Source organism: Rhinatrema bivittatum, chromosome 4 (assembly GCF_901001135.1).
Source record: "Rhinatrema bivittatum chromosome 4, aRhiBiv1.1, whole genome shotgun sequence".
NCBI lineage: Eukaryota > Metazoa > Chordata > Amphibia > Gymnophiona > Rhinatrematidae > Rhinatrema > Rhinatrema bivittatum.
This window is the reverse complement of record NC_042618.1, coordinates 232462092-232485718: the sequence shown is the minus strand read 5'-3', so window position 1 is coordinate 232485718 and position 23627 is coordinate 232462092. Positions and strand designations below refer to the sequence as shown.

Below are 23627 nucleotides of genomic sequence, written 5' to 3'. Positions count from 1 at the left end.
GCGTCTGCTCCATATGCTATGACGGCCTCCAGGTGGTCTGCCTGAAATGTTTCCTCAGGAGGCAACTCCTGGGAGTTGAGCAGCTGTTGAAGCCAGCGGAGACCTGCACGCTGAGTGAAGGAACTACAAATGGCTGCCCGGACCCCCAGGGCAGACACCTCGAAAACTCTCTTAAGATAAACTTCCAGCTTTCGATCTTGAAGATCTTGCAAGGCTGCACCACCCGTTACTGGAATGGTAGTTCTTTTCATCACTGCTGAGACTGCAGAATCTACTTTGGTAACCTTAAGAAGCTCCAGGAAATCATCCGGGAGAGGATATAGCTTATTCATGGCTCTGCCGACCTGAGGGAGGTCTCCGGAGAATCCCACAGTTGAAGGAACGTGGGATGGGAAGGAAAGGACCTACACAGTGCACGTAGACCAGCCAGAAGGGGATCCCCTTTCTTCGTTGGTAGATTAGGCTCAGGCGGGTCCTGAGGGGCCTCAATGTCCAATTCCTGTAGGATATGTGGAATGAGGGGGTCCAGCTCATCCCTCTGGAAGATCCGCAGGACTCTAGGATCATCCCCTTCCAATTGAGCCATAGTTGAAGGTTCATCCGGATCCGGGTCCTGAGGAACAGACCACCCCCCCCCCCCCCCGCAGAGGGGTGTACCAAACTGACCCTCAGAGCGCTTGAGGTGGTCGGAAGTACCCCTGGTCCCGGGACCTCTGACCCTTGGGCACTCCTCATGGTCTGGGCACTTCGCAAGACCTCAGTGGAATCAGCCATTCTGGGTACCTTAGGAGGAGGAGGTCCCACCAGAAATTCCTGGTGCTGGCCCATTCTGGCCAGGTAAGCATTGTGAAGCAGGAGAACAAAATTAGTGGAAAACGGAAGTGGCCCCGATAGAGGAAGAGTGGGAAGATCCCCTGACTGAGGAAAAGGCTCCAGAGGTGGAACGGGTGTGAAAACCGGCGGCTGAGATGAAAAAGGAGCGTCCTGCTCTTCTCCTGTTAGCACCGGAGCAGCCGAGTCTGGAGACAAAATGGCCACCGTTCCCGCGGTCAGTGAGATCGGGGCCGGCCCCTGAGCGTCGAGGCGCGCCAGAAGACAAGAACCAGAGTGGCCCGGTGGTTGAGAGGGTCCCTCCCCACCAGGGAGGCAAGCTGTGCAAATCCCCTCATGGGAGAGCCTCGACCCGGGCTCTCCCCAAGCGCAGCACCTGGACAAACAAGGCATGGGGATCCCCGACGGAGCCGCGAGGGAACCAGCTGTTCTTAACGCAAGAAACAGGCAGGGTTTAAAGCTGCAGGAAGCGGGGAAAACCTCCGCTTCAGCCTGTTCTTCCTCAAACTCACCATGTTCATGGCTGTAAGAAGTGGGTAATAGCCTCCGCTTCAGTCCTGCTCTCTCTCTATCCCTCAGCGACCCACAGATAGAAGCACAGAGGAATAATGCCTCTCTGTGCCGGCTGCCCCGAGGAAAACGGTGTCTCAGGGGCAGCGGGTCGGATAGCAGCCACAGGGGGAGAGGTCGGCACCACAGACTTGCACCCCGGAGAGAGGAAGAGAGGAAATAACCTGTCAAAAGGAAATAAAAACAAACTTACCCCGACAACAGAGATGGGAGGGGTGGGGAGAGCTGCAAATAGTACTGCCTGCAAGCTATAGAATGCTCCCACTAAAACAGGAGCGGAGGCTACAGGAAAGCTCTCCAAATAATTCCCTCAGAAAATTCAAATTTATTTTTTTTTTTATTAGACTTGATCCATCCAAAAGAAAAGAAAGCTGAGGAAAATAGAGAAAATTCCTAAAATAGCTTTCTAGTCATCTCAGTGGGGAATGAAAGCCACCACTGTCATCTGCTGGAATCAAGAGAATACTGAGGATTAGTAGAGGGTGCACTACCTTATAAGGAAGCATCCTTCAAAGTTCTATCTGATTCCATCTGCTGGAAGGGGGAGATAACCCATTGTCTGGACTGATCCTGGTACGTACAGGGAATACTAAATCTTGAAAGAAGAACATTAAAACAGCAAGAGAACAAATGAGAATTTTATATAATTCAGCAGAAAGTCAATCTGGACCTGATGCTTTATGCAACTTCATTGTGAGTTACCTAGACTTATTTCCTTAATTTTAAGAGGTTCATTCAAAAACTGCAATTGCTGAGGAGAGACAGCAGGTAATTGAATGGATGATAGGTAATCATTAGAGATGTGAATCGTGTCCTCGATCGTCTTAACGATCGATTTCGGCTGGGAGGGGGAGGGAATCGTATTGTTGCCGTTTGGGGGGGTAAAATATCGTGATATATCGTTAAAATCGTTAAAACCCGCTAAAACCCACCCCCGACCCTTTAAATTAAATCCCCCACCCTCCCGAACCCCCCCAAATGACTTAAATTACCTGGTGGTCCAGCGGCGGTCCGGAACGGCAGCGGTCCGGAACGGGCTCCTGCTACTGAATCTTGTTGTCTTCGGCCGGCGCCATTTTCCAAAATGGCGCCGAAAAATGGCGGCGGCCATAGACCAACAGGATTCGACGGCAGGAGGTCCTTCCGGACCCCCGCTGGACTTTTGGCAAGTCTTGTGGGGGTCAGGAGGCCCCCCCCAAGCTGGCCAAAAGTTCCTGGAGGTCCAGCGGGGGTCAGGGAGCGATTTCCCGCCGCAAATCGTTTTCCGTACGGAAAATGGCGCCGGCAGGAGATCGACTGCAGGAGGTCGTTCAGCGAGGCGCCGGAACCCTCGCTGAACGACCTCCTGCAGTCGATCTCCTGCCGGCGCCATTTTCCGTACGGAAAACGATTCGCGGCGGGAAATCGCTCCCTGACCCCCGCTGGACCTCCAGGAACTTTTGGCCAGCTTGGGGGGGGCCTCCTGACCCCCACAAGACTTGCCAAAAGTCCAGCGGGGGTCCGGAAGGACCTCCTGCCGTCGAATCCTGTTGGTCTATGGCCACCGCCATTTTTCGGCGCCATTTTGGAAAATGGCGCCGGCCGAAGACAACAAGATTCAGTAGCAGGAGCCCGTTCCGGACCGCTGCCGTTCCGGACCCCCAGGTAATTTAAGTCATTTGGGGGGGGGGGGTAGGATTTGGCAAGGAAATGTTTAAGTTATTTGGGGGGGGTTCGGGAGGGTGGGGGATTTAATTTAAAGGGTCGGGGATGGGTTTTAGCGGGTTTTAGTGTGCCGGCTCACGATTCTAACGATTTATAACGATAAATCGTTAGAATCTCTATTGTATTGTGTTCCATAACGGTTTAAGACGATATTAAAATTATCGGACGATAATTTTAATCGTCCTAAAACTATTCACATCCCTAGTAATCATTTACTTGAGGTAAAGAACTCAAGGTGGCAGAATATACAGGCTGATTCAATAAACTCCGCGGGAGAGCCGGCGCTCCAAGGCGAGCACTCGCTCTCCTGAGCGCGCAATTCTTTATTTAAATTAGGACCCGCCCTAATAAGGAGGCAGCGGCTGTCAGCGGGTCTGACAACCGAGGCTTAATTTTCCGCCGGTTGTCGAACCATGGGTTCGGAAAACGGACGCCGGCAAAATTGAGCGTCCATTTTCCAACCTGCGGGCCGGCGGACAGCTTTTTTCTTTTGTTTTTTTGGACCTCCGACTTAATATCGCCATGATATTAAGTCAGAGGGTGTATAGAAAAGCTGTTTTTTCTGATTTTCTGTACATCTTTCCCGGTGTTGCCTTTGGGCAGGCGTTAATTTCTGAGAGTAAAATGTGCAGCTTGGCCGCACATTTAACTTTCAGTATCCCGCGGATATAACTAATAGGCTCATCAACATGCATTTGCATGTGATGAGTGCTATTAGTTTCGGGGGTGAGGGGGGGCGGGGGGAGGTTGGTCAAACAATAGCTCATGTAAAACGTGTGGTCAAGCGGGGCTAAATGGTGCGCTCGGCCTGGTAGTTGTTGATAGTACTGTGCAAAAACTGAAGCAATCTCTTGACAGGAATTGACAAGTTTTCCAGAGTCATCTTTCATAGCAGTTACATGGCTCGATCCTCTTCAAGCTTTAGTAATGCAGGCATGCATTCTACCATCTTAGTTGCCAAATTGAAAAAAACAGAATTGACAAATCAGAGAATTCAGTATTGTTCAAGTGGCTCAAATATTTTTCTTTATTAGCACAGGAGGGATGGGACTCAAAACAGTTTTTCAATAACATTTTTATAACAATGAAAACTAAGAAATCTCTGGTTGATCACACACATGGATTTCAGAACTCATGAGGATAGCTGCAATTTCAAAGATGTAAAAAATTATTATTATTATTATTTATTTTATTTTTTTTTTTTAGAAGTAACTGGGCTTAGTTCAAACCTTAGAGCCCAATATCACTCCCCCACTCTAGTGAAACCAATATCGATCTTTTACAGCAGACCCCTAAAAAATTGTAACAGAATGTTATGGGCCAAGCAACACTGGATGTGCAGAAAACTGGACAATTGTTCTGAGCTGCTGGGCAAGGTGGGGCAGGAGGGTTTCAGCTTGGGTTGATGGTTAAGAGAGGAGGAGGGGTGAGTTACCTTCAGGAGAGGAAATTCTGTTTCATTATGATTGACCAATTTGGGGGAGGGAGAGGCTTTTCAGGCCTATAGATCTGCAATTTTTTTTTTTTTTTACTATTTTTTTCGGGGGGGGGGGGGGTGGGGAGTGAAAATTAGCTGCAAAAGGGCAGACATTGGTTTCACTGGGGGGGGGGGGAGCTACTGTGGCTAGCAGGCCCACTTTAGTTTTTTTTTTTTTTTTAAACTTGTCATCACTGTTCAGAACCTTGCTGCTGATGTCTTGTTTAGTGTTCATTATACTGTGGTTATGCTTTCAATAAACTAAATTACAAAAAAAAAAACACAACACTTGCCATCACTCCAGCTATAGTCTTTGAATATGGCTAGAATACACTCCCAGATAACTCTGAAACCTAACCTTTATCCTGCTGAATATCCCCAATAATTTATCTGACTAACTTTAGCCAGATAAATTATCCATTTTATGTTTTGTTTTTTTCTTTTTAAATTAACCTCAAATGTGCACCAATGCAAAGAAGACTGGTATATTTTCAGTACATTAAATATATGTAAAATGCAACGAAGGCCTATAGAAAAGGCACAATTATTTTTCACTATCAGATTTCCAAAATATTTTCAATATGAACCTGGTAATGCTCTATTTTTTCCCTACAGGGCAATCATGAAAGGACAGACAATACTACTTCATTTTTAACACCTGCTAACATGAAGGATTCTGTGATATCTGCATGGACAGAAAACCTTCTGTAGGCCTTGGTAACAGAGGATTATTCTTCATGTGGCATTATCTTAGGCTGCGGCATTATAGAAGCAATGTGAATGTTAAACCATGGTAATTTTCTGAATTAAAAAAAAAAAAAAAAAAAGATAGAGTCAGCTCCAGCAGCAGCTTCCACTTTCTACTTTTTCTCTGTTCAAAACAGTTCTAGGTTTGTAAGCTGGCAAAAATCATTGCTGATGTTAAATAATAAATCTACTTTCTAGTCTGTTTGAAAAATTCCAGTTACTTATCTTTTCAAGCAGTGAATTTGTAAAGCATAGATATGCAAAAAATGTCATTTTACAAGAGACTATAGGCCTTCTGAAAATTATCCTAGGTAGGCTGTTTGCGTAGAAGTATGCACGAAAGCAATTTCACATGTATGTGAATGAGGTTTTCCCCAAAGCGGAGTCATGGCAGGGAAACCATTTGTGCGTGTACTTTCTAAATCTGACGGTGCGCATAAATACATGTGCATGTGAACATTTAGACCTGCTCCCTAGAGATGTGATTCGGCTGAACCTTTTGGTTCGGCCCGTCGCAGGAATTTTAGTTTCCCGCGGTTCAGGCAGATTTTTTTTTACGGCTGACCCGAACCGAAAAAAAAATACCAACCCACCCCAACCCTTCAGATTTAATTAATTACAATCCCCCACCCTCCAGAGCCCCCCAAAACTTGCCTAAAGTCCCTGGTGGTCCAGTGGGGGTCCTGGGAGCAATCTCCCACTCTCGGGCCGTCAGCTGCCAGTAAACAAAATGGCGCCGGTGGCCCTTAGCTTCTGTCACATGGTAAGGGCAATCGGTGCCATTGGCCGGCCTCTGTCACATGGTAGGAACAATGGACGGCCGGCGCCATCTTAAAAAATGGCGCGGGCCATCTATTGCTCCTACCATGTGACAGGGGCCAGCCAATGGCACTGATAGCCCTGTCACATGGTAAGGGCAAAGGGCCACGGCGCCATTTTGTTTACTGGCAGCCGACAGCCCAAGGGGGGGAAATCGCTCCCGGGACCTCCGCTGGACCACCAGGGACTTTAGGCAAGGTTTTTTTTTTGGGGAGGAGGGATAGGTGCAGGATTGTAATTGTATCTGAAGAGTTGGGGTGGGTTTGGGGTTTTTTTTGTGTGCCCTTTCTCCCCCCCACCCCCAAAACGATAAGAAAGCTACACAAAATTTCATGGGTTTTCCTATCGTTTCGGGGCCCCCCGAAATGCAACGAAATAGGAAATATAGACGATATTTCCTATTTTGTCGCAAACGAATACACATCCCCACTGCTCCCACAGAGGCATAAATGTGCACGTGTGTGCCCTGCAAGAGTTCACGAGCACCACCAAATTTTCAAAGTGGACCTATGCGCACAAGTCCACTTTGAAAATCATGGGTGAAATCCGCATGTAGTTTGTACACGCGAGCTTCAGCCCTAAGTACTATGTTATAAAACTTGGCGCAAAAAGGTACCTGCACTGTACATAAACAACAAACATGAGATCTAGGTACTGCACAGAGACCTCCAGTATATCATCACCACACAACACTGCGCAGTTCTAGGATACATCCAGTGTGGTAACCCAGTTTGTCTTTGGCCTCGCCAATTGGCACATCTACAACATAAACCAAACTCTCCGTTCTGCCAAATTCGGAAGGCGTGCCTTCAGCCCAAAGTACATTTTTTTCACAGAATAAAAAACAAGCAAAACAGAAGTTGCCGCTGGCCCGTGCACAATTTTTTTAGTACTTCTGCATGCCATATAATAAAGACTCTAGTAATCAGAGGTCACCCGCAGGAAATCACAAAGGAAAACATCAGACCTGCCCATTAGGGAAGGTTTACTCATCTTAACATAATACCATAGCTAAGTAACAGAAGTTCAACAGTGGCTTATCTTTGCTCTTTCTACATCTTTCCATCACTGGATGTACAGCTCAGCAGTCACCATACAAACTACCACAGAAACACCACAGAAAAACACAGGATCACAAGGAAGACAGGCTAGTTTACAGCACTGAGACACCCATTTACCTCTTCAGAGTGTGGCAGCTAGCAGTGACATGGATGGATGGATGGATGAGGATATAAAAGGAAGAAAGCACAAAAAAAAAATACAGCAGAAACAGACAACCAAAGCGATGAATAAAATGAATGCAGGCATCCTAACAGGAAGGCATAATGCAACAAAGACTGATGAATTCCAGTTGCCATATGCAATGAAAGAGGTGGAAATTAAAACAGCATGTGGCCACAGGTGCTCCTGAAGGCCTAATAGAACCCAGAATCTCTGATGCTTTCACTACCAGGAGCCAAATCCAAGGTATTTAAGCTTTGATGCATTTCCAGCAATGTAATTCTGAAGCTTAATTATGCAAATGCAGATAACTAAAAAAAAACAAACAAAAAAAACCCCATACATCTTACTGGACAGAAAGATAAAATCTATAAGAACCTTACTCATTTCTGCTTGGAAGAGCACTATGCCTAGGCCATACCTTGGCATGCTCAAGATCGCCACCTTACACTCTAGTGTCCCTCTAAAAACAACTATCCTGAATATTCTGGCACTGTGACACTGTCTCTGTGCTACATCAATATCCTAGAACAGTGGTTCTCAACCTTTACCCATCGTGACATGACACCTGACAGGCCACGCTCACATGTGTGACACACTGCTCATTACAATTCACGGCGGAAATAAAAGGTAAAGGTCCGGTAATTATTTTTGTTTAAAATGACACAAGGAAAAGATATATATTCTGTCTGAATAAAATTGCATAAATAGTAAACATCCCACACCAAAACAGTACCAATTTCCAGCACTTAAACAGTAACCACCTTACCTAAGAAAAGGCAACACTGAAATATTACACCAGGCCTTAAGACACCAATGCACCTCCTATTAGGAAAACGGACCAAACCAGGCTGCTATAGAGCCCTACACAAACTACACGCCAGCAGAACACCTCACTTCTAGCACATGTGCTGACCCTCACCTAACAAAGAATAGAGACCAAAACGCATAACTAGAAGCATGCAGAAAAAACTGAATTGGAAACCGCAACAGGCCAGAGTCTCTGTATGCAGTGTAATAAAGGAAAAAAGAAACATCACCCATCCTTATAAAACAAATCAAGAAATATAAAATCAGTAGCAGTAAATCCATACTAACAAAAAGAACAGATTATTTCGAAACAGCTGATGAGTGGAATATCCAATAATTAAAAACTCATAAAAAATTTCTAGATACCAATAAAATATTTCAAAATAGCTGACACAAAGACCCAGTAATGAAAAATAAGGATACAAACATTTTTTTGCTCTGCATACCTGGAAACGTTTGATATCCAGGTGTCCTGAGATTGTTTTGAATTAGCAGGAGGAGGGGTGGTTTGCTTGGAACTTTCTCCTCTCTCTGTCACATACCAGCACTCTCTCTCACACTGGCTCTCAATTACACACCTATACACACATGCTCTCAGTCACTCACATATACACATGCTTTTTCTCTCACTTATATAGGCTCTTAATTACACATTTACACACATGCTATCTTTTCAAGCTTACACACACAGGCTTTCAATCACACACATGCATGCTGTCTTTTTCTCTCACACACAGACTCTCATTCACATGCTTACAAACATGCTCTCTCTCATTTATACACGGGCTCTCAATCACATACTCACATTTTCCCTCACCTAAACCAGCTCTCAATCACATACACACAGGCTCTTAATCATACATACACATGATCTCTCTCACACAAAAGGATCTCAATCATACACACATACTCTTTCACACATACAGGTTCCCAATCGTAAACTTACATTCATGCTCTCTCTCTCTCTCAGGCAGGCTCTCAATCACAGACATACTCTCTTTCACATATACAGGCTCTCAATCATTCACATATATGCTATCTCACTCACACAGGATCTCAAACACACATGCTTGCTCATTCACTCTCTCCCCCTCCCCCGAACTAGCGGCAACAGCAGCCTCCTCCCAACCCTAACCTCCTTCATTTTCAGCCCTCGTGGAGGAGTCCCCCCATCAGCCGCGGGGCTTGACGTTCTTCTTCATTTTTCTGCGCGTCGCGCCTCTCTTCTGTTCTTCGGGCAGATTCTGACCACACTAGCATGATCTCTTCTTTCCGCGCACGCACCCAATGCTCACCACTTCCTCTTCCGGGCCACCGGGGGGGGGGGGGAGGGGGAGGGCGGGAAGAAGAGACCATGCCGGTGTCGCTGACTCCAGCTGTCCTGTCGTGTTTCGCCCGGGCTGACAAGGACCGGGGAGCAGCTGGGTCAGCGGGAGACCGGGAAGCGACACACCGGTTGAGAACCACTGTCCTAGAACACTTACAAAATATATGGGAGATGTTGTGTTCCATTTCTCTCAGAGACTTCTTTTCCATGAAGCGTGGCTGAATCTCTAAATCTAGGAGAACTCTGATTGTCCACAAAATATCTGGATTATATATCTTACCTGAATGTGGACACCGTTTCTTCTCTGACTCCTTTCTGTGTAACATTACCAGGGCAGACATTTCCTTCTGACTCAAAGGTGTATAGATAAGCACAGACTGCGAGAGAACATGAGAGCTTCTCCCCTGCCTTATCCTAGTGCCACACATGACCTGCATCTCCGTCAGTCCAAGGAGGTATGGAGGTCGCTTTGCATGAGATAGCAATGAATGTCTGTTTCCTATAGATCCATAACCTTCTCTCTTTCAGACATTATGGAAGTCAGTAAAATTATCGAAGATGATCTATAGCACATTTTTTGTGGTGTAAGCAAATATATATATATATATATATATATATGAAATAATAAAGCAGAGATAGTTCAAGGAGCAGAAAGGCATTTCATTATAGTAGGCTGTATGATTAGAATTTAGGGACTATCTTTCCATCTAGATCTTGCTATGTGACTCAGTTGCACATGCGACTAGATAAGAAACAGGATCCCCAAGAAAACTGCAATAGTTATGCCATGACATACCAAAAGCTCAGCCCTAGCTTTTTCTTTTTATTATATGAAATTCTGGGGTTATTACAAGAAATCCAGCTACTTTCAACCTAAGCTCCCAAATTATACGAATTGAATCTTTTGCTCCAAGTACTTACAGCACTGTCCATGTAGGCCTCAGTCCATATGATGTCATGATTGTGGCTGATGACCATTGGACGACTGAGAACATGGAGGTATTCCATCACGTTCTCCTGGACATCCGCTAGGGTGGAAATCTGAGTGTAGTAGCCTCGATGGAGAAACAGAAATTGTCAACATTTCTTTCTATACTATATTCTTATTTCATATTGCTTCTAGAAACCCTTGCAAAAATATCCCCAAAAACACATTGCAGCAACTTGTGATAGAAATATAGAGTACGATATTCAGCTGCAGGGAGTCTGGCGAAGTCAGGAGAATAAACTTAACTGGCTAGCTTATACTGGATATTCAGTGGCACAGGTGATATTCAGTATTATCCAGCTAATTTATTCAAATAAGTCTAGCCAGCTCTGGAATGCCCCCAACGTTATCCAGATAACTACAATGAACTTCAATGCATAGGGGGTCAAACACTACCTGCAGGTCATCTGAGAGAAAATGAGCTCCCTGGAGAAAATGGTCACAGAGAAAAACAAATCATAAAGCATGCAAAACCCCCATTTTGCCACACTATCAATTGCTGAAAAATGCAGACAGTCTACAAAATCAAAGGCATTCTGGGTATGAAGGAGATTACAACAACCTAATCTTGGGTCCTTCTAGATGGACTGTAAAGAGAATGCTTAAGAAGCTTTGGTTTAGAAAATGTCACAGCTATCCCTCCTTTTCTGAGCAGGAGTTATTGTAGGGAATGGTTAAGCATTTATTATATAACAGGTTAGTTCTGGTAGCCATACTGGTCTTGGAGAAAACTGAAGTGCCATGGTCCATCGGGCTCAGCATCCTGTCTCAGACAGTGGCTAACTCAGGTCCCTTGGACATACCCAACAGATTTTAGTAGAAGGTCCTTCCCTATTGCTCGTTCCCAGAAACACAAGGTGGAAATGCCCACTTCTGTCTGATTAATAATTGTTAATGAATCTGTCCCTCCAAAAACCTGTGTATATATATATATATATATATTTATTTTTTTTTTTAATTTTTTTTTTAAGACCAACTAGGCCCAGTGATGGCGAACTCCAGTCCTCGAGTGCCACAAACAGGCCAGGTTTTCAGGATATCCAGAATGAATATGCATGAGAGAGATTTGCATATAATGGAGGCAGTGCATACAAATCTTTCTCATGCATATTCATTCTGGATATCCTGAAAACCTAGCCTGTTTGTGGCACTCGAGGACTGGAGTTCGCCATCACTGAACTAGGCTATTAACCTTTACCATGCCCTCCAGCAACAAATGTCACACTGTAATTGAATTTAATTACATTTGCTTTAAATCAGCTATCAGTTTCATGGAGTGTCCCCCTACTCCGGTACTAAATGAAAAGGTAAATAAATTCCCTGTTTACCCATTCTATCCCACACATACTACTCTAATCTGCACATTATGATTGATGGTAAGCTATTCAAATGTCTGTTTCATTAAAAAATGTATTGAAGTGAATTTTCAAAAATTATGAGCATAAAAGCAGCATATACTGTAGTCATTTTCAAAAGCCCATTTACACACGTAAAACCTTTTGAAAATTCATTGAAATTTTTCAAAACTCGACTACTGTAACGCAATTCTACTTGGTCTCCCCGCTAACAGTATCAAGCCTCTACAGATGGTACAAAACGCCGCTGCCAGAATCCTAACAAACACCAATAAAAGAGAACATATTTCCCCCATTCTGAGCAACCTCCACTGGCTACCCATCAAACAGAGAATCCTTTTTAAAACCCTCACCATTATTCATAAATCAATACACAACATCGCACCTATATCACTCCAAACTCAACTTCGTCCACACCTATCCTCCAGACCCATCAGAAGCGCTTACAGAGGCACATTATTCGCCCCTCCAGCAACATCATTACTAAGAAAAAGAGCACTCTCAACTGCAGGACCACACCATTGGAACGCTCTCCCCCCTGACCTACGCCTCGAACCCAGTCTACCAGAGTTCAAAAAAAAGTTAAAAACCTGGCTCTTCAGGCAAGCGTTCCAATCTCCAGAATGTAACTAAGCGCCGCATCCTGATTGAACTTGGGAATATTCTGTGTTACAGTTAATAATATGCAATTTTATGCAAAATTAAATTTCTGTGTTACAGTTAATAATATGCAATTTTATGCAAAATTAAATTTCAATTTACCTTACATTTAATTTAAGTTCAACATGCCATTGGCCTAATTTTAATAAAATTATGAAAATATTTAAGGATTTATTGTTATTGTTCAATGTTCTTTGTATTATGAATGTATTATATGTTATTGTTCAATGTTCTTTGTAAAAAAACCCCGATCTGACTTCCCAGACCAGGGCTATCTTTTCGTTCCATGTAAACCGGACTGATTTGTATTGTATACAGGAATTCCGGTATATAAAAATTAAAAATAAATAAATAAATAAATAAAAGGAGTATAACCCCTGTGCTAATAGTCCGGGATAAAGGCCCCAGGAGCCATACCTCAAGCGCAAGTCTCTTAAGGTCTCTCTTCCCAAGTTGTTATTTCACCTGAGTGTCCAGGACTCCTTGAGCGGGGGGGTCAGGAGGGAAGAATTTTCTTCTAGGCCTTGCTAAAATTAAAGCTCCTGTAAGCAGCAGCATTGACAATCACAGCAACATTAAACACGCAGGAAGCATTGGATGGTTTCCAAGATAACTTTACTGATGAATAGTGAAACTAATGAAGGGTTTTTTTTACAAGCTTTAGTTGTTTCAATATATGATGGTACACAATTAAGGTCTTGACATAGATTTGTGACCTTCTCTTTTTTCCAAGCAGATTAATAGATCACTTCAAATGCCAATGAATAGATTTAAAATCTATTTCATCCAATCAATCAAGGCAGTTTGTAAGCTTCCTCTCAATTGATAGGGGATAGTTCTTATTGTCCAATTTATTCAAAATCCATACAGAAAAATCCCAATTACTCCTCTCTCTCTCTCCTGTAGTTCTTCCTTTTCTGCTTACTGATGTGTTGTTCCCACGAATATTGGTATATAAAAAATAAATAAATAAATAAATACTATTCACAGTGCTTGTTGAATATCTTTATATGCCTCTTATCCTTGAATTTCCTGGAGATAATGAACCTTACTACTAGGTCCAGGCAACTGCTACCCTCTTTTCACTCCTCTCATCCAGGACAGGATGAAAATCCACTCTTCAGAATGCCTTACAGTTAAATCATTTTCTCTGGCTGAGAGACACCATTCCCTTTACACACACTGAGCCTCCTGGTAAGGACTCAGGTATGCTTTAAAAATAAATGTTTCAAAAAGGGAATACCAAGATAAGAGACAAGGAAGGTGGAAAAAGCTCCTCTCTCAGGAAACAGAAAACATAAGAACATAAGAAATTGCCATGCTGGGTCAGACCAGGGGTCCATCAAGCCCAGCATCCTGTTTCCAACAGAAGCCAAAACCAGGCCACAAGAACCTGGCAATTACCCAAACACTAAGAAGATCCCATGCTACTGATGCAATTAATAGCAGTGGCTATTCCCTAAGTAAATTTGATTAATAGCCGTTAATGGACTTCTCCTCCAAGAACTTATACAAACCTTTTTTGAACCCAGCTACACTAACTGCACTAACCACATCCTCTGGCAACAAATTCCAGAGCTTTATTGTGCATTGAGTGAAAAAGAATTTTCTCCGATTAGTCTTAAGTGTGCTACTTCCTAACTTCATGGAATGCCCCCTAGTCCTTCTATTATTCGAAAGTGTAAATAACCGAGTCGCATCTACTCGTTCAAGTCCTCTCATGATCTTAAAGACCTCTATCATATTCCCCCTCAGCCGTCTCTTCTCCAAGCTGAACAGCCCTAACCTCTTCAGCCTTTCCTCATAGGGGAGATATTCTATCCCCTTTATCATTCTGGTTGCTCTTTTCTGTACCTTCTCCATCGCAACTATATCTTTTTTGAGATGCGGCGACCAGAATTGTACACAGTATTCAAGGTGCGGTCTCACCATGGAGCGATACAGAGGCATTATGACATTTTCTGTTCTATTAACCATTCCCTTCCTAATAATTCCTAACATTCTATTTGCTTTTTTGACTGCTGCAGCACACTGAGCCGACGATTTTAAAGTATTATCCACTATGATGCCTAGATCTTTTGCCTGGGTGGTAGCTCCTAATATGGAACATAACATCGTGTAACTACAGCAAGGGTTATTTTTCCCTATATGCAAGACCTTGCACTTGTCCACATTAAATTTCATCTGCCATTTGGATGCCCAATCTTCCAGTCTTGCAATGTCCTCCTGTAATGTATCACAGTCTGCATGTGATTTAACTACTCTGAATAATTTTGTATCATCCGCAAATATGATAACCTCACTCGTCGTATTCCTTTCCAGATCATTTATATATATATTGAAAAGCACCGGTCCAAGTACAGATCCCTGAGGCACTCCACTGTTTACCCTTTTCCACTGAGAAAATTGACCATTTAATCCTACTCTGTTTCCTGTCTTTTAACTAGTTTGTAATCTACGAAAGGACAGCGCCTCCTATCCCATGGCTTTTTAGTTTTCGTAGAAGCCTCTCATGAGAGACTTTGTCAAAAGCCTTCTGAAAATCCAAATACACTACATCTACCGGTTCACCTTTATCCACATGTTTATTAACCCCTTCAAAAAAATGAAGCAGATTTGTTAGGCAAGACTTCCCTTGGATAAATCCAGGTTGACTTGTGTTCCATTAAATCATGTATTTCTATATGCTCTATGATTTTGATCTTGAGAATAGTTTCCACTATTTTTCCCGGCACTGAAGTCAGGCTCACTGGTCTATAGTTACCCGGATCGCCCCTGGAGCCTTTTTTAAATATTGGGGTTACATTGGCCACCCTCCAGTCTTCAGGTACAATGGATGATTTTAATGATAGGTTACAAATTTTAACTAATAGATCAGAAATTTCATTTTTGAGTTCTTTCAGTACCCTAGGATGCATACCATCCAGTCCAGGTGATTTGCTACTCTTTAGTTTGTCAATCTGGCCTATTACATCTTCCAGGTTCACAGTGATTTCGTTCAGTTTGACTCATCACCCCTGAAAACTATCTCCGGAACTGGTATCTCCCCAACATCCTCATTAGTAAACACGGAGGCAAAGAATTCATTTAGTCTTTCTGCAATGGCCTTATCTTCCCTAAGAGCTCCTTTAACCCCTCTGTCATCTAATGGTCCAACCGACTCCCTCACAGGTTTCTTGCTTTGGATATATTTAAAAAAGTTTTTATTATGAGTTTTTGCCTCTATGGCCAACTTCAATTCAAATTCTCTCTTCGCCTGTCTTATCAATGTTTTACACTTAACTTGACAATGCTTATGTTTTATCCTATTTCCTTCAGATGGATCCTTCTTCCAATTTTTGAAGGAATTTTTTTTGGCTAAAATAGCCTCTTTCACCTCACCTTTTAACCATGACGGTAATCGTTTTGCCTTCCTTCCACCTTTCTTAATGCGCGGAATACATATGGACTGCGCCTCTAGGATTGTATTTTTAAACTATGTCCAAGCCTGTTGAACACTTAACCTTTGCAGCTGCACCTTTCAGTTTTTTTCTAACTATTTTCCTCATTTTATCAAAGTTTCCCTTTTTAAAATTTACTGTTAGAGCTGCAGATTTACTTATTGTCCCCCTTCTAGTTATCAGTTTAAATTTGATATTATGATCACTGTTGCCAAGTGGCCCCACCACCATTACCTCTCTCACCAAATCTTGCGTTCCACTAAGAATTAAATCTAAAATAGCTCCCTCTCTTGTTGGTTCCTGAACCAATTGCTCCATGAAGCAATCATTTATTACATCCAGGAACTTTGTCTCTAGCAAGTCCTGATGTTACATTTACCCAGTCAATATTGGGGTAATTGAAATCTCCCATTATTATTGCACTGACAAATTGGTTTGCTTCCCTGATTTCTCTTAGCATTTCATCATCTGTCTGACCATTTTGTCCAGGTGGACGGTAGTATACTCCTATCACTATACTCTTACCCAACACACATGGGATTTCTACCCATATAGATTCTACTGAGCATTTAGTCTCTTGTATGATCTTTATCCTGTTGGACTCTATACCCTCCCGGACATAAAGTGCCACACCCCCACCAAGTTGATCCTCCCTATCATTGTGATATAATTTGTACCCTGATATAGCACTGTCCCATTGGTTATCCTCCTTCCACCAAGTCTCTGTGATGCCAATTATGTCAATCTCATCATTTGCTGCTATACACTCTAACTCTCCCATCTTACTTCTTAGACTTCTGGCATTGGCATACAGACATTTCAAAGTGTGTTTTTTGCTTGTTTTAACAACCTGCTTTTCTGTTTGGGATAATTCAGAAATCATTAGCTTTGGTGATTTTTTATATATAGGCATATGAACTATGTTTGCATTTAATGGAACCTCTCTGTTGGGATGCCCTAACTCTCCTGTTTCATTAGTATCCTTCAAGGATACATTTCTCCGAACCATGCACTGCTGAGTGACTGTCGGCTTTCCCCCTTGTTCTAGTTTAACAGGTTTCCAGACATGGTCTGCACTGCTGCTGCAAAACAGTGAAAACTCAGTCTCCTTTCTGAACCCAGATAACTCAGAGGCCTTCCTCCTTAAAAATAAAACCAGGCAACATCGATTGACTCTTCCAGGGAGAATATGTCCAACTACAAAATTCCACTCCCTAACACAAAGTTACTCATATCGATCCTTGGGCCAGTCACAGTTTCAGGATCTCTCTAATGAATATGCATGAGATTTATTTACATGTACTACCTCATGCATATTCATTAAGGATATCCTGAAAACCCGAATGACTGAGGGGGAGTGAGGACTGGTTTGGGCACCCCTGCCCTAAGTTGGTGGCAAGGGTTTATTCTAGGCTCCACAGGCACATGAACTACTTCTCCATTGTCTCCCCATACCAATGGAATATTCCTTATGCCAGAAATCTGGTTCTAGTAGAGATCTGGAAGGATCTCTACAGGAGTTACATGTGCAAAAATAGCAATTTTCAAAAGTCCATTCATGTGCATGAAATCCAGTTTTACGTGTGTAAATCCTTTTGAAAGTTACGTCCACTGCAATCCACCTCAAGACCAGTTTTGGGAAGAGGCAGAATATCAAATATTCATAAATAAAATAAAGTTTTATAAACCTCTATCTTTTCCCTTCTCTAAGCTGAGCGGCCCTAATCTATTTAGCCTGTCTTTGGAAGTTTTGTTGCCCTTCTCTGTACTTTTTCTAGTTCTTTTTTTCCTTTTTTTTTTTCCCTTTGATTACTGCGTGGAGTTTCTTTCAGAACTCCACACAGTAATCAAACTTACATCACAGATCTATACAGAGGCACAATGATATTCTCAGTTTTATTTCCTAATCCTTTCCAACTAATTCTTAACATTCTCTTTGCTTTTTTGACTGCTGCTGCTCTCGAGCTGAGGATTTCAATGCATCATCCACAAGGATTCCAATATCCTTTTCCTAGATAGTGTCTCCTAATACAGAACCTGGCACTGTGCATATATAGCTACGGTTATTTTTCCCCCATGTGTATCGCCTTGCATGTGTCCACATTAAATTTCATCTGCCATTAATATGCCCAGTTCCCTAGTCTCGTAAAGTCATCTTGCAATTCATTACAGTCTGCTCCTGTTTTAACTACTTTGAATAAATCATCTGCAAAATTTGATCACTCATTGCTTCCTTTTCCAGACTCTTAATAAATATAAAACACTGGTCTTGCTACAGCGTCCTGGGACGCTCCACTTGGGAAACAAAGAGGAGTACTATCTTTTAACCAATCACCACTCCATTATCCCATGACTCTGAGAAGAGCAATTTTGAAACACCCCACATGGTTTGCAGTTCTTAAGTATTTTGTATGTGCGGAACTGCAAGTTAACTTTCTTCCTCGTTGAATTTCCCTTTGAAAATGAGGCCAGCAATCACAATCACAATCCACACACTTTGCAGTTACAGTGAAGCAGGAGCAAAATACAGGGCAATGTGAAAATGCGATCACCATGTGTATTTTGTTTCCCTTGACCTAATTCCACCCACTTTTACCCGCAGGAAGAGGGTGGGCAGTGATCCATCCACGTTTTCACAAGGGTAACACATGCTTATGTGCATAAAAATGTTCGATTATTGTTCCCTTAATTGTCTTAGGAGTCTCTCATGAGGGACTCTGTCTCGAACAGCATACCTGTGTCCAGCTGCTTATTTGCATCTTCAAGAATTTTAATAGATTAGTAAGGCATAACCTCCCTATGCTACATCCATATTGGCTCTTCTCCATTAAGCCATGTTTATTTATATGACCAGTAATTAAGTTTTTAACGATAGCTTCCACCGTTTTATCATGCACCAATGTCAAGCTCTATGGTCTGTCACTTCCTGGCTTGGGCTAGCTGGAAAACCTATTTATGTAAGAGCTGAACCCCTCAAATCTTATATGTAAAGTTCTACATGGTCCCTGAGATTCTTGATTGCTGTAAGACCTCAGACATAATAAAGTAAGGCAATAGAATTTTTAAATGCTGTATCTGTATAAATAGCTATGCAGTGTCCGTCACTTTTATTTCTTATACCTTTATTATTGCAGGCTATCCATTTCACATTTTCAACAAACGTGACCTCTCTTCCAATAAGATAGGTGAACAAGCGGACCTGAGAATTGAGCATATAAAACAGATACATCATATCCATCCTCCATCTTGCCTTTAAAATAAATTTTCTTCTCCTTTACAAAAGGAAAAAAAAAAAAAATCAGATGACAGCAAAAGTCTGGAATATTACCTGATTCAGGAGCCTCATCCTAGAGCTATGAGCTATGGAAGCAGAAGCACTGATAGAGAATAGCCAAATCAACCACTGTTCATACAGAAACCTGAATTACATGGTCAAAGTGGAGCACTGAAAGAAATTCTATAGGGAACTGCTTCCTGCCCTCCTGATCTTCATCTTACTTACCTTATTGAAAGTGTGGAATGTGCTAGAACATGAAAACCACTGTATGCTGGATCCCAAGTGAGAGCTGAATATGGAATAGGATTGGGGCAGTATTTTCCAGCCCTGTCCTTGAAACACACCTATCCAGTCTGATTTTCAGGATACCTGTAATGAATATGTATGACAAATTTCCATACATTGGCAGCCCAGCAAATCTCTGTCTTGCATATTCATTGTGGCTACCCTGAAAACCTGATTCATTAGGCGCACCTTCAGAACTAGGCTGGGAAATACTAGGAGAGAGTAATGCCATTAAACAAATATAACCAGGATTATAATTTTAATCATATGTTTTAGTCACTTTATTTTTGTGAAGGGTTCAGAAGCATGTATATTAAATCAATAGGGTCTCAAGGCAACGTGTTAATGTAGTAATTTGTTTGGTATTTCTTAGCATGTATTTTATAATGATTTTATGACAGCTTGGTTTTAATTGTATTTAGTAACCTGTTTTTATATTTTGCATATTTATTATTACTGTACTTTGCCTTAAGCTATCATTGCAAAGGCAAAAAAAATAAAAAAATAAAGTAGGAATAGATAGTTGACTTATAAGATGAGAGACTCAGACATGGGTCCATTTCCCAATTATATAGCATTATATATCTATTAGAGGGATAAAGTTTTAGAGAGGGTTTATTCGTATTTCCTTCATATAGTCCTACTATTGAACCTATATATTATCCACACTCTCTAGGGTCAGCAGGCGATCAGTGGGGCATGCTAGAGCTAAAACTAGGCTCAAAAACAGAGAAAATATCCTAACAGTTATTTTTTACTCTAAACAATATACAGTGTTATAAAAATGTGCAACTGAACTACGCAAAAATATTTAACATAGTCAACTTTGGGGCAGCTATAAATTGGTTTGCCCATGAAGCTGTTAAATTACCCAATCATTTCAAGACTAAAATGTGCAGAACATTTACGGTATTTAAAAATGTTATAATCCTCTCAATGTAACAAACTTGTCATTCAGAGCAGTCACCATATAATAAACTCAGTTCTTTGACCCAGGCTTAAACCTCATTTAAATGTTTGCTATGGCAAAACTGTGCTGGAAATCCTTCCACTTTAAAAATTTGTAAACCATGCAACTTAAATCCTTCTTTAAATTTGCTATACAGAGGAACCTGCTCAATGTCACCAAAAAGTATCTCAATTCTAATTTTTGAATTTTTTTTTGAAATAGCATATATTGTTGCAAACAAAAAAGGTTTTGCAAAATAAATAAATACATAAATAAAAGGATTGCACAAGCTACAAGATGTGCAAAAAGCAGTGCAGGATGTTTATCCAAGCCTAAATAATCCAAAGTCAACTGACTGTAAGTATCTATGGAAAAGTTAATGATTCAGATCAAGTCATGAGCTGAAGATGGCTCTTTTTTGGCACCTTGACTGAGAACCAGTAATGTACAGATTAATGTCCTATCAATAGCGTTAATTGGGAACACATAACTGTTGGAACCCAGACCCAACTGGGATGATTAAACTTCCCACAACAAAAAGGAAAAGACCAATTCGGGAAGCCATCTCTGTGAAAGGGCAAAGACACAGTGGAAGAGGTTCAGAAAATGGCTACCAAAATGGTAGCAGATCTGCATCTAAAACTTTATGAGATGAGATTTAATGTCCTAAATATGCCATACCATAGGGGAGAGGGGAAAAGAGAGAAAGAGAGGGATATGACAGACACTGAAATATATCAAAGGTACATGTAATGCAGAAGCAGCAAATGTTTTTCAATGGAAAGGAAATTATAGAAGAACCGGCGATGATACAAGACTGGCCTGACAATGGAAAATATTTATTCATGAGAACTTTGGTGAACGCATAGGAACAGCTTCCTAGGAGAGGTGGTGGTGCTGGTGGAGGAAACAAAACAGAGAACTCAAGAAGGAATGGAATAAGAAAAGAGGATCCTTAGCAGTGAAGGGAAGAGAGATCTACTGAGGCCTCTGCCAATACAATAGGAATTTAATTGGGCAGACTAGTTGAGCTTTATGGTCCTTATCTACTGAAATATATTCTATGTTAATGTTCTTTTGAAATTTATGTAAACCATTGTGATGGTTCCTCCAAACGACAGTATATAAAATCAATCAATCAATAAATAAATGTTTAAGGTAGGGCAATTGTTTTACCTGCACATTAGATTTCTCAATGCAGGAAACATTCTGTTTTCTTTCTTCAACTGAAAAGTCTAATTGCTAAAAATGAACCGAATTTAAATAAATATATTTTTGTATTTTACTTACAAAATGTGTGCTATATGTGAAGTCATTTTGTGGGTATCACATCTTTCTTCTCCACAGATAATTACTACATTGATTTCTCTTGAGGAAATGCATTTGCATATTGGGTAAGAAACAAACCTTACGATCAGGCCAGTTATATTTTTCAAACACAGCTTCATAATCCTCCACGGCTCCATCTGTAATGAGCATGATGGCTTGGTTACAAAGACCTCCTTGTCCAGCCTCTCTGAACTGCAAATAAAGTCATTAATAATCATCATTACCAATATCATCTTCATCATTATTTCTACTCTGCTTTTTAAAATAATTTTTTCGGTTTTCCTTCTCTTGCCTCATCCTTCCTCCCTTAATCAGATCACCCAATCCCTATAAAATCAGAGTTACAGACTGAGATTCAAAAGAGGTATTCGGAGTGCCTGCAGCGGCAGCAAAAAAACCGCGGATAGCGTCTAATGTTTAAATGTAACAATGAAGCTTGAGCTGTACAGCCATTTTTAAACAAGCACTAGATACACATTAAAATCACGAAAGATTCATTTCACATAAAAATGCTCTAAAAAAAACCCAAAGGTAGGAAGGAGATTGGTTCATGATTACTATCCATAATATTCTGTGTACAAGGCCGTGGAGGCATGTTGCAGATGATGTATGAAACCTTCCTCATCCTACACTATTAATTTTACACATAAGAGAGAGAGTTGTTGTAGTATATACATTTGACCTCACTAACAGCGGGGATTGATTATACGCTGTTAACAAATCAGCATGTGCCACTCAGGTTTCTCCCCTTCCTTTATGGAATATAAGCAAGGTTCCCAATTTGCTTCTGGTTTCAATCAACCCAACATGCAAAAGTAGTATTTAGGATACTAGCCAGATCTTCTGTATGGCAGTCCTATATATTAGACCATAGGAGTAGTCCCTATTAATTTCCCAATCCTCACAAATGCCATGGTTCTGTGAACATCCAGTAACTGAAGCACCATCAATGACATGTCGTCAACAAGAACTTCATCAACATTATTATGGAACTTCTCCCAACACCATTATTTTGTCATATCAAATTAATTCTTCAGTCTTCAAAATTAAACATTTAAATGGAAATGGGTGGGACAAGTTTTCTCTGATGACTGAGAGCGCAAGACTTTCCCTGTTCTATGCGAGGAATTTGGTCTCCCTGCTGCACATGTCTTTGCCTACTTACAAATTTGCAGCTACATCCGAGCCCTCCAATTCCAAGATTGGAACAGTGTCCAACGAGACTCTTTATCTGACATACTGGACATAGAGGACCCAGTCCCTATCTCTTATTACTATAAGCTCCTGATGCAACTGAAGCCTCCCCTAAACTCTGAAGGACTCCTCTTACAGTGGCAAAGTGAGCTTCCCTTAGATATGACAGTAGCGCAATATGCCCTCAGCTTCAAGCACATCCCAACGATTGTGAGTGGTCAGGACTTGCGGGAAACTCAATATAAATTCCTCATGCATTACTATTACTTTCAGCTCTGAGCACATCGTATCGGCCTTACCCCCTCACCCATTTGCGAGAAATGTGCTCTCTCACTAGGCACCTCGGGCCATAAGTTTTGGGGCTGCCCCAAAGTTCAGAACTTTTGGTGTTCAGTTATGGCTTACATTCTCCACATGACTAAAGTATAGATACCGGCTCAGACGCACATTCTTCTTTTTGACCACCTGCGGGGAGTCGCGTTGGGTCAGAGGCACAACCGGTTGTGGATCCGGAAAGTTCTACTTCTAGCTAAGAAATCCATCCTTCATACTCTGGTAGGAACTGACCCGCCCACCTTGGCACTTTGGAAAAATCAAATCCACCTTTTTTGCTTGACTGAGAAGGTGGCGGAACGCATAGATGT

The 23627-nt window shown here is 41.7% G+C and overlaps 1 protein-coding gene across 4 annotated transcripts in view; it reads right to left on the bottom strand.

The window, feature by feature from the left end:
* The window catches only part of CACNA2D4 (calcium voltage-gated channel auxiliary subunit alpha2delta 4), a 558520-nt gene that overhangs the window by 436593 nt on the left and 98300 nt on the right, over positions 1–23627 (bottom strand). For all 4 annotated transcript variants that reach the window (XM_029599894.1, XM_029599895.1, XM_029599896.1 and 1 more), the window contains exons 11-13: positions 21868–21981; positions 19070–19148; positions 10428–10561 (exon numbers count right to left, since the gene is read on the bottom strand). In XM_029599894.1, the coding sequence (XP_029455754.1) occupies positions 10428–10561; positions 19070–19148; positions 21868–21981 (327 nt within the window). The remainder of the gene's footprint in view (positions 1–10427; positions 10562–19069; positions 19149–21867; positions 21982–23627) is intronic.